This window comes from Neoarius graeffei, chromosome 11 (genome assembly GCF_027579695.1).
Source record: "Neoarius graeffei isolate fNeoGra1 chromosome 11, fNeoGra1.pri, whole genome shotgun sequence".
Classification (NCBI taxonomy): Eukaryota; Metazoa; Chordata; class Actinopteri; order Siluriformes; family Ariidae; genus Neoarius; species Neoarius graeffei.
This window is the reverse complement of record NC_083579.1, coordinates 21,310,747-21,330,963: the sequence shown is the minus strand read 5'-3', so window position 1 is coordinate 21,330,963 and position 20,217 is coordinate 21,310,747. Positions and strand designations below refer to the sequence as shown.

Here is a 20,217-nt window from a genome sequence, read left to right as displayed (position 1 = left end):
CAGACACATTGTCACGTGGTGTTGCTGGGATGTTTTCACGGAGAAAAGATCGTTTTGAGAAAGATTGCATGTTGTGCAGTAGCATATAAGTGCATGGCCTAAGTGTGACTTGGGGTTCAATCGGCATTTTGGTAAGACGGCGCAGCGCCCCTGTTCCCCAGTTTAGACGAAAGCCTGTTATGCTTAAAGATAAATTTTATATTATTTACACACACATATATATATATATATATATATATATATATATATATATATATATATATATATATAAAAATCTCCTTCTCACCCCCGGCGGGGGGGTGGTATCCATGTCATCCTCAAGCTCGGGTCCTCTACCAGAGGCCTGGGAGTTTGAGGGTTCTGCGCAGTATCTTCGATGTTCCTAGGACTGCGCTCTTCTGGACTGAGGCTTCAGATGTTGTTCCTGGGATTTGCTGGAGCCACTCTCCCAGTTTGGGGGTTACTGCCACAAGTGCCCCCACTACCACGGGGACCACGCAACCCTTGACCTTCCACACCCGTTCCAGCTGCTCTTTCAACCCTTGATACTTCTCAAGTTTCTCATGTTCCTTCTTCCTGATGTTGGCGTCAGCTGGGATTGCCACATCTATCACCACCACCCTCTTCTGCTCTTTGTCCACCACCACTATGTCCGGTTGGTTAGCCAGGATCCGTTTGTCAGTCTGGAAGCTGAAGTCCCACAGAACCTTGGCCCTGTTGTTCTCAGCCACCTTCTATGGTATGGCCCATTGGGACTTGGGTACTTCTATTCCATACAGGTTGCAGATGTTCCTGTATACTATCCCAGCCACTTGGTTGTGCCTCTCCATGTACGCTGATCCAGCTAGCATCTTACACCCTGCTACTATGTGCTGGACTGTTTCAGGGGCTTCTTTGCAGTCTGCATCTTGGGTCTGATCTACTCTGGTAGATCCTGGCCTCTATGGCTCTTGTGCTTATGGCCTGTTCTTGTGCTGCCATGATTAGTGCCTCTGTGCTGTCTGTCAGTCCTGCATTATCCAGCCACTGGTAGGATTTCTTGATATCAGCCACTTCCTCTATCTGATGGTGGTACATGCCATGTAGGGGTTTGTCTCTCCAGGTTGTCTGTTCCTCCTCCTCCTCTGCACTCTCATCAGGGTTCTGCTGCCTGAGACATTCACTTAACAGTTCATCCTTTGGGGCCATCTTTCTGATGTATTCTCGGATTTTCAATGTTTCATCCTGGACCATGGTCTTGATGCTCACTAGCCCTTGGCCTCCCTCTTTCCACTTAGTGTATAGTCTCAGGGTGCTGGACTTGGGGTGGAACCCTCCATGCATGGTGAGGAGCTTTCTAGTCTTGATATCTGTGGCTTCTATCTCCTCCTTTGGCCAGTTTATGATACCAGTGGGGTATCTGATGACTGGTAGTGCATACATGTTGATGGCTCGGACCTTGTTCTTACCATTCAGCTGACTTTTCAGAACCTGCCTTACTCTCTGGAGGTATTTGGCTGTGGTTGACTTCCTTGTGGCCTCTTCATGGTTTCCATTAGCCTGTGGGATGCCAAGGTACTTGTAGCTGTCTTGGATATCACCTATGTTGCCCTCTGGTAGGTCAATCCCCTCAGTCCGGATCATCTTGCCTCTCTTTGAGACCATCCGGCCACACTTGTCCAATCCGAATGACATCCCTATGTCATCGCTGTAGATCCGGGTGGTGTGGATCAACGAGTCTATTTCTCGCTCGTTCCTGGCATACAGCTTGATGTCATCCATGTAGAGCAGGTGGCTGATTGTTGCCCCACTACGGAATCGGTACCCGTAGCCGCTCTTCGTGATGATCTGACTGAGGGGGTTCAGGCCTATGCAGAACAGCAGTGGTGATAGCGCATCTCCTTGGTATATGCCGCACTTGATGTTGACTTGGGCAATGGGTTTTGAGTTGGCCTCTAGGGTTGTCTTCCACATTTCCATTGAGTTCTGGATAAAGGTCCTTAGGTTCCTGTTGATCTTATACAGTTCCAGACATTCCAGTATCCATGTGTGTGGCATTGAGTCGTAGGCTTTCTTGTAGTCAATCCAGGCAGTGCACAGGTTGGTCTGTCTCTTCTTACAGTCTCGGGCAACTGTTCTATCGACCAGTAGCTGGTGCTTGGCTCCTCTGGTGTTACTGCCAATTCCTTTCTGTGCCTCGCTCATGTATTGAGCCACATGCTTACTCATTTTTGCCGCAATGATGCCTGACAGGGCCTTCCATGTTGTGCAGAGACCGGTAATTGGCCGGTAGTTGGATGGGATGGGTCCCTTCTGGGGGTCCTTCATGATTAGGACTGTCCTGCCTTGGGTTAGCCATTCTGGGTGGGTTCCATCCCTCAGCAGCTGGTTCATCTGTGCTGCTAGGCGTTCATGGAGTGCAGTTAGCTTCTTCAGCCAGTACGTATGGATCATATCGGGGCCTGGTGCTGTCCAGCTCTTCATCTTTGACACTCTTTCTTGGACGTCTGCCATTGAGATGGTTACTGGTTCTTGTTCTGGGAGGTTGCTGTGGTCAGCTCTTAGGTCCACTAACCATTGGGCATCAGTGTTGTGTGATGCCTTTCTTTCCCATATGTCTTTCCAGTATTTTTCCACCTCAGCTCTTGGTGGGTCTGACCGGTTGTTGTTCCCCTGCCACTGAGAGTACACCTTGGCTGGTTCAGTGGAGAACAGCTTGTTTATTCTCCTGGCCTCTCCCTCCTTGGTGTATCTCTTCAACCAGAGCTGTTAGTCGCTGTTTGGCAGTTTTGAGTGCCTCTGGTATGGAGAGTGAGTTGTACTTCCTGGGTGCCCCTTTATTCACCATGTTCCCTTTCTGTAGTTCAGCTAGCTGGCTAACTTCTCTCCGTGCTGCCTTTATCTTGGCCTCTAATCGTCTCTTCCATGGTGGATACTGTTTGTTATGTCCCGAGCCCACCTTGTGTCCAAGCATCTCCATGATTACTGTTGCTGTACTGTGTATCAGCTTGTTGGTCTCAGTGATGGTTCTTGTGGAGATTGTCTTCAGAGCAGCATTCACATCTACTAGTAGATCTTCTGAAGGTACTTGGCAAGTCAGCTTCGGTATTCGTCGGGGGGTCCAGGTTTCCAGTTGGGTCACGATCTTCCTTCTCAGGTCAGCAGCTCTTGTGTTGAGGCTGTTAGCTGTTGGGGCTTGGTACCCAATCTCTGGTTGTGGGGATGATGACATCTCCCCGCTGACCTGTCTTCCTGGCTCCCCCTTGCCGTAGCATCGTTGTTGTATTTCGTTAATCTCTAGTTGTGATAGTAGATTTCGATTACGGATGTTGGAACACTGGGCTAATAGCTGTTTCTTTGTTAGCCTTGATTGTGGGTTTTGAAGTATCCAATGGTCCCACATTCGCTGCATGTATCCCCTCTCTCTGGGATTGCTTGTATAGTAGCATTCCAGCAAATTCGTATTTTCTGTCCTCGTCCATCGATGTCTTGTTCCAGTAGCCCATTTCTCATCAGTTTGCCCTGGTTCCCTAGCAACTGACGCAGACCTTGTTGACCCAGGCGACGTCTGAGCCGGTATGACCCTATCAGTTATGTCTTCACTCATTCCTGAGGTAGGCTGATATATCATGAGGGGTTTTGCCTAAGGACCCTTACTGGATTCAAACCCCAATATATATATATATATATATATATATATATATATATATATATATATATATATATATATACACACACATACACACACACACACATATACATTTTTTTTTCTTACCATCAAATATTTTCGTTCCATAATTTATTGCTTTTTTTTTTTGTATTTTAGGGGATTTTGTTTTCGAGTAGTTTTTATTTCGTCCTAGATTGGTTCAGCAACATGCACGCCATTTTGTTTTTCTCTCCTCATGGTATACATTTGAGCTGATATCCTAGTAGTAGCCAATCAAAGCATGCCATTGCTAATATCCAGTGAGTGTGGATAGGATATATATTACAGATGTGCCCCTGATAAATTAATCCAATCCAAATAAGGCTTTAGCTTGTACGAATGCAGTTGAGTAACTAACTACATTACCATTTTAAAAATAGAGAGTTTTCACTCGGCAAAAAGCACAGGACTAAGCGGCACAGTAGGGCTTTTATTTGCCTGGGGGGCTGGCTAATAGACAAATGATTTATCCACCCCTCTCAGAGCTTCTTTATAGACCCCTTGCACATGACATCACACATCACGTGATACTTTCACCTACGGGGCAAACAGACACATCCTCCGTGTAAGCAAGGCCTAATCTGTCTTTAATATGGTTTATTTTTGCGCTGTTATTGGTTGTTCAAATAGAGAGGTAGATAAAAAGGTATTACTATATCCCTGTCATCAAGAAAAATGTTAAAGAGAAAAATTCAAGAACCATGGTTTTTCCCAAAGCGTTTTAGCGTATCGGGCCCGATACGCTTGCTCTGCCTGCCGATACACTTAGTCGCTTTAGTTAAAATCCGATACGCTTAGATTTATACCAATACGTTAAAGTTCCTACCCACAAGTAACTAGATACATAGGAGAGCAAATAACAGATCCATTTACATATTGATTGAGATTTGAGTCAAACAAGTGGTCTTTTTTTCAATGTTTGTGTTGATTCTGTTAAAGTAATATGTCCACGTGGTATGATGTAAACAAACTAATCTGTTGGCTGTGTCAAGATCACGTGTTCAAAGCGTCCAATAAAAATATCGAAAGAAAACAGACATCCCAGAAGTTTCTGGTTCATTATAAGCGATCTCATTGGCTGTCGATGTTGTCCCCCACCAGACGGACAAAGCCGACTGATTTTAAATCACAAAAGTTTGACCTAGTCTATTATTATTCATTAACGTGTTTATAAGTATATAATCTTTCTGCAAACTTAAATGTATGAATTAAGTTTTCTTTTCCTTTAAATGTTTTAATCTTAATCTTAAACACTGGGCCAAGCAAAAGCCAAGGGGAATTAATCTGCTTTCAAGGAGTAGAAAACTTAATTCATTAATTTGAGTTTGCAGAAAGATTACATACTAATAAAACACTCTCACGAAGTGAAGTTGTCCAAATGTGTCAAATATAGCATAATTTCAAATAATAATCATAAGCATTTTTGGCAGTGTGATGTCACTGGGATCCATTTAACAAAAGAAGGCTCCAGATTATCCTTTTGTTAAAGAGTCACAGTGGCATCACACTGCAAAATATTCTTATCATTATTATTCAAAATTATGCTGCATTAGACACTTATTAAATTCTCATGAATGTGTTTAAGTACATAATCTTTCTGCAAACTTAAATGTATGAATTAAGTTTTCTTTTCCTTTAAATATATGTGCTGCCTTTATCTTGGCCTCTAATCGTCTCTTCCATGGTGGATACTGTTTGTTATGTCCCGAGCCAACCTTGTGTCCAAGCATCTCCATGATTACTGTTGCTGTACTGTGTATCAGCTTGTTGGTCTCAGTGATGGTTCTTGTGGAGATCTTAATCTAGTCCATTTAATAAAGTGCCAAAATTTAAACTTTATAAAATGCAGTTGCCTTACTTTTCTTTTCAGTGTATCTTAGTTACACATATTATGGTAACTGCATCAGAAACATTCTAAACCATTACAGTTATAGTAATACAGCAACTTATTTTAAGGTGGCAGGTCTTAGGTTCAGATCCCTTTGTGATCAACAGGAGGTCATGATGATCGATTCTCTTCATTGGATTGCATAAGATGGAGCAAACCACTGTTCATGCACATTTTTTGTTACAACACTACTTGATCATAGATAATTAAAGGTATCCCCGTAGATTCTCAATCGATCATATACCTAAGTAATCTATAACAAAACAGTTTAACTTGCATGTTGAACTTCAAGGTGAAATTTCAAATGTGTATACATTAATACTATTTAGGTCAGAAATCATTGAAACACTAGTAAAATCTATCCTATAATCATGTATCTAAAACCTCTCAGAGACCCTGAAAATGCACCCGAGAGCATCTATTTTCAAAAAAATATTTTCCGGGGGGCATGCCCCCGAACCCCCCTCGTTTCATTTTGCGCCATTGGCGCTCAATTGTCTGTGTATTATCATGCCAGAATTTAGGGCTTTAATTTTTTTCTGGGAAAAACACTGAGAACAATTAAGAAATTAGTGGTTAAAGAGAATACAACGAGAGGAGCTAAGCCTGAAAACTCCAGATCAGTTTAAGTTTATAGTGATCATTTTTATTTCAGATAAGAAGCTGTATTTTTTAAAAAAATAGAAAATCATAAGTGAGTATGGAAGACTTTGCTTAATAATCTCGTTTTCCTTTAATTTTTTTCCTGCTCGCATTCAAGTTAGCTTCTTAATGAAAGTGTTTGATTTTCTTAAAGGTGAAGCAGCTTCCTTATTCGACACAGAAAACCCAGATTGGTTTCAAACAACTCGGACATAACTCAGTAAAAAAAACAACAAGGAGTGACATATGCGAAATATCCTGAAAGAACAGAAAAGATTAACAGCAGAGCGCGCTGAAGCTTTGCTTCTGTGAGCAAGGGGAACCCAGCCCTTTGCAAAATGTCACCATGGGGCCAGAGTGTAGTAATGAACCTACAGTTCGAGAGTGTTCTCCACAAACAGACTGAACTTTACAACAGCTGCATGCATGTGAAATGGAAATAAATCGACTAAGGCAGGAAAAACTATTTTGAATAAAATTGTTACTGTCCATTGCACACTTCTCAACCTATGTGACTCAGTTGTGCCTTTTGAATAGAGAATAAATGAAGAGGGAACTGAACATTAACTGGTGATTGAAATTATTATTACAAGGGTGATTATAGTTACTATATGACTACAGCTACAACTGGAATGTGCCGATTCTGTTAGCATCTGTAATTATTGTTCCATCAAAATGAAATCTTACAATATTGTTTGAAAGTCTAGAGCAAGATACTATTTGTAAAATAGCAAAATAACACTTGAGATATTATTTTAACAATAATAAGGAGAGTGCAAATAGCTCTGTAACTAGATGTCCTTGGGGTTGTTGAGACATGGAGGGCCAGGAATACCACCTAGCCCACAGTTCAGGTCACAGTCCTTTGACAGTAAATGCTTTGGCATTTGCAACATTCTATTCCAAAAAGCTGATGTCAGGAAAAAGTTTTTACACAAAGAATATTTTCTTGCTTTTGTAGTTTAACTGGTCTTCCTTGTAGAGATTCTTCAGGAGAAAAATAATAATGAATGAAAAAAAAAGTACATTCCAACATCTACGTAGCTAACGCTAATACTAGGCCACAAATCTACATCACTTCAATCATTTCGAGGAATTCTGTATGGATCATAACCGCTAATAAACTCTGATTTCCACATATATCTATCCTTTGATTCTTTCTGACTAAGATTATCCAAGTAATCCGGCAGTAGAGCTTTTTAGCTGTATTTTTCTTCTGACAACAGCAACAGACATCTTCGCTTGGCTTCAGTATGTGAACAGTATGCAAACAAAGTTTGCTTGTCCCCCAGGATAAGGGTCGCGACTGTTGCTAATGTAAATATGACATCAGTGCAAGGGATCTATAGCTTATTAATATAACTAAAACCCAAAGTGGAGTTTGGTCTGTATTGGTTACAGTGTTTTGCAGTAGGTTTCTGATCATCCATGTGTAGTTATGCACACAGACAATCTCTGAATAACATCATGAGCAGCTCTGATTCACAAGTATGATCTTTAACTTTCATAATCAAAAATACACAGCAGAACCCCTCATAGTATAAACACCAGTATGTATACTACAACACCAGTAGTACAACCCCAATTCCAAAAAAGTTGGGACATTGTGTAAAACATAAATAAAAATAGAATGTGAAAATTTGCAATCATGGAAACCCTATTTTTCAGTGAAAAATAGTACAAAGACAGCATATCAAATGTTGAAACAGAGAAATCTTATATGCGCTCATTTTGAATTTGATGTCAGCAATACATTTCAGAAAAGTTGAGCCGGGGCAACAAAAGACTGAAAAATTGTGCAATGCTAAAAAAAAAAAAAACTAATTTGGTTAACGGGCAACAGGCCAGTAACATGACTGAGTATAAAAAGAGCATCCCAGAGTGGCGGAGTCTCTCAGAAGTAAAGATGGGGAGGGGTTCACTGCTAAAAGACAGTTTAAGAATAATGTTCCTCAATGTAAAATTGCAAAGAATTTGGGGATCACATCATCTATGGTACATATTATTAAAGGAGAACTGAAGGCAAATTTTTATCATCATCAAAATTCTATTTCTCATTTTATTAAACATAAGAATGCATTTCTGATAGCTATTTTGTCACTGCTATAGCAAGTTATGAGTATTTGAAATATGCTATGTAATATCTCAGTCCATATGTTAAAACAATGGCCGTAAACAAGATTCGTTGAGACCTGTGCGAGAAATCGTGGGACAGAAGTAAAACGTACAGCGGAAATCAAAGTGACCAATATCTGCCAACGTTGTCAAAAGACGCGCACGCCCCCTTTCGATCTCGAAAGCTTATAATAAATAAATAAATAAATAAATATTTTATATATATATATATATATATATATATATATATATATATATATATATATATATATATACACACACACACACACATATATACATACACACATATATATACATACACATACACATATATAACAGAAATATTATATATAAAAAAACAGATTATTATATTTTTTTTTTCTGTTATATCCCTCCCGAAAATTTTTTTGCTCACCCAGTGGACAGGAAACGGATTTTTTTTTTTTTTTAAGGATGGCCTAAACTTAAGTGTACTTGGGAAGGGGAATTCAAATACATGAGGAGTTCTGGGAACAGGCCATCGACAGGGTACGATCTACCACCTCTTGTGCTCGTCTTGGACTTATTCAATTTAAGGTCTTATACAGGGCACATTTCTCTAAATCCAGACTATCTGAACTGTATTCGGAAGTTGAGGACAAATGTGACAAATGTCACGGCTGTCCTCGTCACCTTAGCTACATGTTTTTTCTTTGTCCTGTTCTGAAAGGATTCTGGGCGGGTTATTTTACTATTATGTCGACTGTTCTTGGGTTAAATCTCCAACCTTGCCCTCTGATTGCTATATTTGGGATTCCTCACCCCTCACTTGCACTTAACTCTACACAAAAGGATATTATAGCTTTCACATCCTTACTAGCAAGACATTTATTACTGTTACATTGGAAATCTGCTAAATATCCTATCTCCTGGTGGCTTACAGACATGTTTTTTTTTTTTTTAAACTTGAGAAGATTAAATACACGTTGAAAGGCTGTACGGCCAAATTTTTCCACAAATGGCAACCCTTTCTCTCTTATTTAACTAATTTAGAGGTACTGCCCGATTGAATGTGTGCCTGCTATGGTTGTATCTTTTATATCGTAGTTGTGCTGGTCATGGTGAGCTGAGTGGGGCCGGGGGGGGGGGGGGGGGGGGGTCATTGTCTATTATGCTGCACTCTAATTTAATTTCTTTAAGTTGATTTATTTTCTTCTATATTCTTATCAGAGTGTTTTGTTTTTTGGTTGTTGGTTAAAAAAAAAAAAGGTAAATTGTATTTCTGTGATTGGAAGTATTTTTTTTTTTCAATAAAAATATTTTGGAAAAACAAAAAAACAAAACTGTTAATGTTATAGTCATGTTGTCCATTGTTGCCCAAATGAGGATGGGTTCCCTTTTGAGTCTGGTTCCTCTCGAGGTTTCTTCCTCATGTCGTCTGAGGGAGTTTTTCCTTGCCACCATCGCCACAGGCTTGCTCATTGGGGATAGATTAGGGATAAAATTAGCTCATGTTTTAAAGTCGTTCAAATTGTGTAAAGCTGCTTTGCGACAACGTTTATTGTTAAAAGCGCTATACATATAAACTTGACGAAATTCAACATGGCTAAAAACCGAATAGGCTGATAAGTATAATATTTAATTGCAATTTAGTTGCCAATACGAGTCACGATATAAAAGGTTACTAAAACCAAATAATAATGAATAAACACATTAAGAAATAAAGCAAGTTTAAAAATGACTTCAGTTCTCCTTTAAAAGATTCAGAGAATTTGGAGAAATCTCTGCATGCAAAAGAAAAGGCCAACACTGACTGGATGCCTGTGATCTTCAGGCCCTCAGATGACACTGCATTAAAAGCAGACATGTGTCTGTAGTGGAAATCACTGTATGGACTCAGGAACACTTCAGAAAACAATTGTCTGTGAAAACAGTTCATTATTGCATCCACAAATGCAAGTTAAAACCATATATAAACAAGATCCAGAAACACCACCTTCTCTGGGCCTGAGCTCTTTTACGATGATTTCTTTTTAGAAATCATGGACACCACATCCTCCAGTCTAAAGAGGAGAGGGACTATCCGGATTGTTATGAGTGCACAGTTCAAAAGTCAGCATCTGTGATGGTATGAGGGTGCATTAGTGCACATGACATGGGTAGCTTGTACATCTGGGAAGGCATCATTAATACTGGATGATGTATACATGTTTCAGGGCAATATGCTACCATCCAGACAAAATATTTTTCAGGGAAGGCCTTCCTTCTTTCAGCAAGACAACTTTCTGCCAAACCACTTTCTACACATTAAAACTGCATGGCTCCATAGCAAGTGCATCCAGGTGCTAAACTGGCCTGCCTGCAGTCCAGACCTGTCTTCCATTTAAAACATCTGATGCATTATGAAGCGCAAAATGTGACAAAGGACACCCTGAACTGTTGAACAATTGAAATTGTACATCAGGCTCTTGCCAACATTTCTCTTTCAAAACTACAGCAATTGGTCTCCTCAGTTCCCAAACGTTTACAGCGTGTTGTTAAAAGTAGAGGTGATGCAACACAGTGGTAAACATTTGGTCTTTGTACTATTTTCAATGAAATATAGGGTTTCCATTATTTGCAGATTATCACTTTGTTTTTATTTACAGTTTGTGAACTTGGAATTGGGGTTGTATTACTATGAATGTTAAAACCCTAATCAACATGTCTCTGATATGACAAAACAAAAAAGATGATGGTGCTTGAATGTGCTGGATGATGTCTGTAATGATGGCAAATTCACATCAAGTGCACATTACAGTAACCTTGTTTTGTTTTACCCATTTCTCGGTGCACCGGGAAATATCCATTCAATCACTAGGAAATAAAGGCAGAATAAGAAACAAATATTAGGAAAAGGGTGCAACTGCAGTGGCAGGGGGGATTACCACATTGTACATGAAGTGTGGGTATTGTGTCAAAATTGCAGACAATCAAAAATTATACTCAGCCATTTTTTTTAACTGGTTTAAACTTAAATCAGAAATCTAGACATCCTTTTCTCTCCAACACGTTCATATTTATAAAATTCTCAAGATGATTCACAAGACTCAATATGAAAAGTTATGAAAGTTAGAATTACCAGTTGCACCTTTTGTAGAGCAGCACACAAATTTCGACATTTTTCCTTCATCTCATTATCTCTAGCCGCTTTATCCTGTTCTACAGGGTCACAGGCAAGCTGGAGCCTATCCCAGCTGACTACGGGCGAAAGGTGGGGTACACCCTGGACAAGTCGCCAGGTCATCACAGGGCTGACACACAGACAACCATTCACACTCACATTCACATCTACGGTCAATTTAGAGTCACCAGTTAAAGGGCTGATGACACGAACATGACTCTATGCAATTTCTTAAATAAACTATGCAACATGGCAAACGTTAGATTTCTGTTATAATTACGTGAAAAGAAGCTGTTGTTACGCAAATATCCAACTTTTAATCGCACAGCGCAAGAAAACTGGGTCCGTGGCTCGCAGCCATGTTGTGACGTCAGCGGAAGAACACGCTGCGGTTCACTGGCTGTTCTACTCTGGTTCTACTCAATGGAAATGGCGCATGAAAACACCGGTGAACTCTCTAGTGCTAGCTCTTCCTCTTCTGGGAGTCTAGAATTGTGTTGATCTCTTCCGAATAGAATCTATGATAGTCTACCCTCTTTACCCTTTGCCTCTCGTTGCTAGGCGGCAGTTACATGAAAGCCGCAAGCTTTCACAAGCAAATACATGACTGATATCACGCCGACTTTATGATTACATTTATGATTATCATGTAGAATCTATAGCTCTACGTACCTTTATCTTATGTCATTTCACAACACATGTTCTGACAGGAGGACTGTCTTTAGATCCGGCATAGCTACTAGTAGACCCCCTCCGGAATACTGGCAGTGTTGCCAGATTGGGAGGTTTCAAGTGCATTTTGATGGGTTTTGAACATATTTTGGGCTGGAAAACATCAGCAGTATCTGGCAACAGATACTGCTGACGTTTTCCAGCCCAAAATATGTTCAAAACCCACCAAAATGCACTTGAAACCGCCCAACTGGGTGGGAAACCTCCCAATCTGGCAACACTGTGTCGGCACTGCTGATGGTAGTAACACACGTTTGTGCTGAACTGAACACCCAAAAGATTCTTTTAAGCTAGGAAGGGTGTCAAAACAATCCAAATCGAAGTGTTCAGAGCACAGGACGGATGTTGGTGAGGGCTCCCACTTGTCACGAGTGCGCCTGACTTGCTTCACCCACTTCGCATGCAGCTCGGGATCTCTGGGAAACTTGAATAAACTTACCCCATCCTTGTGGGTTTTGGAGCAAAAGCCGGCAACACAACGCGAAGGCATAATAACTAATATATATATATATATATATATATATATATATATATATATATATATAATGTATAATAATGTATAATAAAAATACTAATAAATGATAAACTGAACACCTGTCGCATCAACAACAAACTGGTAAGTTAGGAGGAAGGTTCTTTCGCTGACGTCATATAGCTCCTCCTCCTCCTTCGTCTCCTGGGTGCTGCAGCCCCGTCAAACTTGCCCAAATAGCCGCGTTTATCATCATAACTTGTAAAATAGGCGCCTTCGTGAATTAATATATGGATCATCGGGAATTACTTTTTATGTTATAAAACATCGCCAAAGATGTCAAAAACGTGTCATCAGCACTTTAACCTAACCTGCATGTCTTTGGACTGTGGGGGAAACCGGAGCACCCGGAGGAAACCCACGCGGACACGGGGAGAACACGCAAACTCCGCACAGAAAGGCCCTCGTCGGCCACAGGGCTTGAACCCGGACCTTCTTGCTGTGAGGCGACAGCGCTAACCACTACACCACCGTGCCGCCCGACATTTTTCCTTAAAAGTACAAATTTTTAATGAACGAGGAATACGCGAGACTAACGGGCAATCCTTGAATAAAGATGATTTCTTGTCGCATCCATACAAATTGCAATCAGTGTTTCCCACACATTGATGAGACTATGGCGGCCCGCCATAGTCCAATTTGGGCCGCCATAGTCTCAGTCCGCACCCGCCCACACGGCGACACTGACGCACCCGGCCTGACGTTGCGTGCGTTGCCTATCTGAGACAGCGTGAGGAGACAAATCTGATAAGCTACATCCTGCGGCAAGTTTATACAACTTTATGTAGCCTTTGACACGATTGAGAAGGTGACATTTAGGCTACGCTATGCACATAGCTGACACATAGACACATACTAGTGCTTTATAGGCGTATGGAGAGCGCACTGATCAGACCCTCCAGGATTTTGCGATGTTGCGATTTGCAAATTCAACCAATCCCCGCGAATTCAGGGCGGTGCTGCAATTATATCCAATCACCGCAACTTTCCCGCAAATTTGACCAATCGTTGGCGTTGTCTTGAGGTGATGTCGACAAACTACCTTCCGCCTTACTTCCGTATATACGTTCAAGAGAAGCAGCATGTGCGCAGTGTTGTCAGGTTGGGTGGTTTCCCGCCCAATCGGGCGGTTTTTGAACATATTTTGGGCTGGAAAACGTCAGCAGTATCTGGCAACACTGCATGTGTGAGTCAGTGTTTATATAGGCTTAAATTCTGTTACTGAAAGTGTGTTATGTTTACAGTGAAGGACTGTGTGCACTTTACATTATTTTTTTTACTTAATACAAGAAATTAATGGATGCCAACATTTTTGCCAAAATGGTATTTTATTTTCCATTGTTTAGGCAGCTTCAGCATCATACTGTGAGATTCTGTTCAAATTGTTGTTTTTTTTCTTCTATGAAGCCTGAGTCATTTATTTTATTAGTTTATAATTATTGTTTAATCTTCAAGAGAGACTGCCTGCACACAGTACTAGTATTAATAGTTTTTTTTTCTTACATGAAAGCTGAGGCATTTATATTATATTTTAAGGTAACTTCATGTTGTGCCGTGAGGTTCTATGCACTTTAACTTTTGAACCAACAGGTGCATTTGGATAAGTAAAGCCTATTTTTCTGCATTTTTGTAGTCCTGGTAATCTTTCATATTGGTAAAGTTGTTTATAGGACCATTTCTCAGTGTCTGTTTTTTTAATCAATAGTTTTTCAGTAATAATTTAATATTTAACATACTCAATTTTAATCACAAAAAGAGAAAATCGCAACAATTTCTCGCAACTTTCACTTTCTCCCGCAATGTAATCGCAACAAAAACCTAAAAAAACACCGCAACCTTCATCGCAATTTTTTGGAAAACCCCCCGCAACATCAGACATTTTAGCCGGCAAAAATCACAAAAAAGGCCCGCGAAATCCTGGGGGGGACTGGTTAATGTACTCCTGGGGACAGGACATATACAGTCAGTCAAAGTAAAAAGTTTGTGAACCCCTTGGAATTTATGTCTAATTCCCATATACAACCCCGATTCCAAAAAAGTTGGGACAAAGTACAAATTGTAAATAAAAACGGAATGCAATGATGTGGAAGTTTCAAAATTCCATATTTTATTCAGAATAGAACATAGATGACATATCAAGTGTTTAAACTGAGAAAATGTATCATTTAAAGAGAAAAATTAGGTGATTTTAAATTTCATGACAACAACACATCTCAAAAAAGTTGGGACAAGGCCATGTTTACCACTGTGAGACCCCCTTTTCTCTTTACAACAGTCTATAAACGTCTGGGGACTGAGGAGACAAGTTGCTCAAGTTTAGGGATAGGAATGTTAACCCATTCTTGTCTAATGTAGGCTTCTAGTTGCTCAACTGTCTTAGGTCTTTTTTGTCGTATCTTCCGTTTTATGATGTGCCAAATGTTTTCTATGGGTGAAAGATCTGGACTGCAGGCTGGCCAGTTCAGTACCCAGACCCTTCTTCTACGCAGCCATGATGCTGTAAATGATGCAGTCTGTGGTTTGGCATTGTCACATTGGAAAATGCAAGGTCTTCCCTGAAAGATATGTTGTCTGGATGGAAGCATATGTTGCTCTAGAACCTGGATATACCTTTCAGCATTGATGGTGTCTTTCCAGATGTGTAAGCTGCCCATGCCACACGCACTAATGCAACCCCATACCATCAGAGATGCAGGCTTTTGAACTGAGCGCTGATAACAACTTGGGTCGTCCTTCTCCTCTTTAGTCCGAATGACACGGCGTCCCTGATTTCCATAAAGAACTTCAAATTTTGATTTGTCTGACCACAGAACAGTTTTTCACTTTGTCACAGTCCATTTTAAATTAGCCTTAGCCCAGAGAAGACATCTGCGCTTCTGGATCATGTTTAGATACGGCTTCTTCTTTGAACTATAGAGTTTTAGCTGGCAACGGCAGATGGCACGGTGAATTGTGTTCACAGATAATGTTCTCTGGAAATATTCCTGAGCCCATTTTGTGATTTCCAATACAGAAGCATGCCTGTATGTGATGCAGTGCCGTATAAGGGCCCGAAGATCACGGGCACCCAATATTGTTTTCCGGCCTTGACCCTTACGCACAGAGATTCTTCCACATTCTCTGAATCTTTTGATGATATTATGCACTGTAGATGATGATATGTTCAAACTCTTTGCAATTTTACACTGTCGAACTCCTTTCTGATATTGCTCCACTATTTGTCGGTGCAGAATTAGGGGGATTGGTGATCCTCTTCTCATCTTTACTTCTGAGAGTCGCTGCCACTCCAAGATGCTCTTTTTATACCCAGTCATGTTAATGGCTTATTGCCAATTGACCTAATAAATTGCAATTTGGTCCTCCAGCTGTTCCTTTTTTGTACCTTTAACTTTTCCAGCCTTGTATTGCCCCTGTCCCAACTTTTTTGAGATGTGTTGCTGTCATGAAATTTCAAATGAGCCAATATTTGGCATGAAATTTCAAAATGTCTCACTTTCGACATTTGATATGTTGTCTATGTTCTACTGTGAATACAATATCAGTTTTTGAGATTTGTAAATTATTGCATTCCGTTTTTATTTACAATTTGTACTTTGTCCCAACTTTTTTGGAATTGGGGTTGTAAAATATGGTCATATATTCATGTAAGTTACAATAATGAACAAAGACAGTCTCCTATAACCAAAGATACACAGATTTTCAAAGAATGTTTGACCATATTGAATAAATCATTCAAACTGTGAAACTGAAGGTTGGAAAAAGTAAGTGAACCCTAAGCTAATGACTTTTTAAAAAGCTCATTGCAGTCAGAATTTAGCACACCTGGGTTCCATTTAATGAAACGAGTTCAGAGGTGTGGCCTAGAATTACTTTGATTGATAAAAACCCCTGAAAAGTTTGAACTTTTGACAAGAAGCATATCCAGATGGGAATCATGCCTTGCACAAAAGAGCTATCTGAAGACCCAAGATCAAGAATTGTTAACTTACATAAGGCTAGAAAGGGTTACAAAGTCATCTCAAAGATTTTAGGTATTCATCAGTCTACTGTCAGGCAAGCTGTCTATACATGGAGATGATTAGGTATTGTGGCTACTTTGTCTAGAAGTAGGCACCCTGCCAAGATGACCCCAAGAGCACAACGCAAAATAATTAATGAAGTAAAGAAGAACCCTAGAGTGACAGTGAAAGATTTGAAGACGTCATCAGAACTGGCTAACATCTCTGTTCATGATTCAATAATGCGCAAAACATTGAACAAGAAACAAGTCCATGGCAGGACACCAAGAAGGAAGCCACTGCTGTCAAAAAAGAACATTACTGCATACCTAAATTTTGCAAAAGAGCACTTGGGACACTCCACAGTGGTACTGGGAAAATGTTTTGTGGAGTGATGAAACCAAAATTGAACTATTTGGGAGGAACAAGCAGAACTCCAGTTGGTGTAAAAAGGGCACTGCATATCAACAGCAAAACATCATCCCTACAGTAAAGTATGGTGGAGGGAACATCATGATTTGGGCCTGCTTTGCTGTGTCAGGGCCTGGACAGCTTGCCATCATTGAGGGGAAAATGAATTCCCAAATTTATCAACAAATTCTCCAAGATAATGTGAGGGTGTCTGTCTGTCAACTGAAGCTCAGAAGAGGCTGGGTGATGCAACAGGACAATAACCCCAAACATCGCAGCAAATCCACAGCACAATGGTTTCAGAAGAACAAACTCCGCCTTTTGGAGTGGCCTAGTCAGAGCCAGGATCTCAATCCTATTGAGATGCTGTGGAATGACTTGAAGACAGCCATACACAGAAGACAACCCAAGAATATGGAAGAGTTAAGGCAGTTCTGCAGGTAAGAATGGGCTAAAATTCCCCCTGCACAATGTGCAGGTCTGATCTGCAGTTATAGAAAGCGCGTGGTTGAAGTCATTGCTGCCAAAGGAAGGTCAACCAGTTATTAAATCCAAAAGGTTCACTTACTTTTTCCACCACTACTGTGAATGTCGAATGCATTTGTATAATAAAAAAAAGTCATGAAAAAGTAGAAATGTGCGTTATTGGCTTAAGCTTATTGTGCATATCAGTACCTGTGACTTGGATGAAGATCAGATCACTTTATTACCAATTCATGCAGGAAAACCAGATAATTCCAAAGGGTCCACATACTTTTTACTTTGACTGTACATTCTAAAAAGTATTTAATTGGATTAAAAAAATTAATACAGGATGAGTCAAGAATTAAATACAAGATGCTTCTTAGTAAAAAAAAAAAAAAAAGAGAGGGGAAGATTGAATTTACCTAACTTAAGAAATTACTATTGGGCAGCACAACTCAGAGCCTTAATTATGTGGATCACTAAAGAGAAAGATTCAGTGTGGGTGGAGATGGAACAAAATGCATGTCAGCAGGTATCTTTAAAATCACTCCCATTTCTGAATGAAAAGGCTCGGAGGAGAATCAGAATGGGTAATGAGTGGATCAGGGGAACAATGAAAATTTGGTCAGCAGTACGAAAGAAGTTGAAACTGTCAAATTCTGTAGGCAGGGCTACTAAAATAGCAAAGAACCCAGATTTTGTACCATCTACCATGGATTCTGGATTTAACAAATGGGCTAACAAGGGGCTAATATATATCGATCAAATGTTTCAGGGACAAACACTGAAATCATTCACACAACTCCAAAAAGAATTTAACTTACCAGCTAATGACATTTACAAATTCTTACAGCTAAGAGATTATTTACAAAAACATCAGGAATGGGATAATATTTGTAAGACACCATCTAAATTAGAGGAAGTGTTGTGGTCATTTTCAGAGGACAAGTCAAAAAAAGGGGTTATATCAAAAGTCTATAAAGCACTACAACACGAATCTAATGATGACAACTTTGACATTAAAGAAAAATGGGAGCTGGAAGCCAACATCATAATATCAGATGAAGAATGGGAGGAAACATTGAAAGAGGGACACAAACTAACTAACAGCCCAACATGGAGGGAATTCGATTGGAAAGTAAAAATGCGCTACTTCAACACCTCATTTATTACATCAAAATATAGCAATACAACTGATTTATGCTGGAGGGAGTGTGGAGTGGTGGGTGATACCACCCATATATTCTGTGATTGCCCAAAAATAAAAGATTTCTGGGAGAATATTCAGAAGGAAATTAAACAGATTGTGGGTATTAATTTTCCAATGGAACCGGCACTATACATTTTGGGTATAATTCCTGACAGTATGACAGACAATAGCTCTAAATATTTACTAAGAATCCTGCTGCTGATCGCAAAAAAGACAATAACAGCTTCCTGGTTGAAACCACAGCCTCCAAGTATAACACAATGGAGAGACAGGGTAAAAAATGTGTTTATCATGGAGAAAATTACAGCAAGACTACAGTTGAAAACAGACTTGTTTGATAAAAGATGGTCATTATTAAAACAAGCAATGCCAGAACTCTAATCTCCTCCACTTTTTTTTTCCCCTCTCTCTTCTTCTCTTTGGAGTGTCTTTTTTCTCACTTGTAAGAGATTCGTACTTTGTACTGTTGTTTTTCTTGCTTGTAAAGTGCATGTACTCTGTACTGTTTTTTTCTTTCACTTGTAAAGTACATGTACTCTGTATTTTCTCACTTGTAAAGTACACGTACTCTGCGGTCTTTTTTTCTCCTTTTTGGAGCGTGTCTTTCTCCTCACTTGTAAAAGATTTGTACTTTGTACTGTTGGTTTTCTCGCTTGTATAGTGCATGTACTTTGTACTGTTTTTTTTTTTCTTTTTTGTTTTTTCTCTTCTTCCCACGTGTAGAGTGCGTGTACTCTGTACTGTTGATTTCACTTGTAAAGTGCATGTACTCTGCAGGTTTATATATAATATTTTTTTTTCCACTGGTTCTTATTTATTTATTTTTTTTTCTTTCTTACTTGAAAAGTACTCGTACTAAAGAGAATGTTGATCAAGGCTAAGGGAATGGAGGCAAGATTTGGTTGTGGGGAAATATGACATACAGGTCCAAGAATATGGACTGATATTTACGAATATATATTCAACATCAAGGGAAGGGGAAAAGGGGAAATTTTTAATTTCTAGAATTACAAGCAAGTGTAACTGTATATAATATACATCTCCCATGTGTTTGTTAAGTTTGTTTGTATATATGTAGTTGTCAAATAAAAAATAAGTTAAAAAAAAATACAGGATGAGTCATCAAAAAATTGTTTTCCCAGACACGATGAGCCATGAGAATTATTTTTTTTTAAAAACTGCAAACGTTTTATTTCTAGATACACCATCATTTTGGTGTCCATAACATTAAGGGACAGGTACAAAAGGGTTTGAAATTTCACCAATTTTGCTTTTTTTAAAACAACGGTCACTAGCTATTTTTGTTTAGACCACCCAAATCAAAATTGGTCTAAACTAATTTTATTTTTTTTAAAAGCTCACCGGCACCAAAGGCCGGGGGCAACTAAATGACT

General features: G+C 39.7%; 1 protein-coding gene across 6 annotated transcripts in view; it reads right to left on the bottom strand.

Annotated features, from left to right (window-relative positions):
* Positions 1 to 20,217, bottom strand: part of kdm1a (lysine (K)-specific demethylase 1a) — a 174,098-nt gene that overhangs the window by 153,271 nt on the left and 610 nt on the right. For 4 of the 6 annotated variants that reach the window (XM_060933623.1, XM_060933626.1, XM_060933620.1 and 1 more), the window contains exon 1: positions 11,117 to 11,168. The exons of 1 other annotated variant lie outside the window; for it this stretch is intronic. In XM_060933623.1, coding sequence (XP_060789606.1) covers positions 11,117 to 11,161 — 45 coding nt within the window. In that variant the 5' untranslated portion in view covers positions 11,162 to 11,168. Of the gene's footprint in view, positions 1 to 11,116; positions 11,169 to 20,217 lie in introns of those variants that run through there. One more of the 6 variants, XM_060933624.1, reaches the window with a different exon arrangement.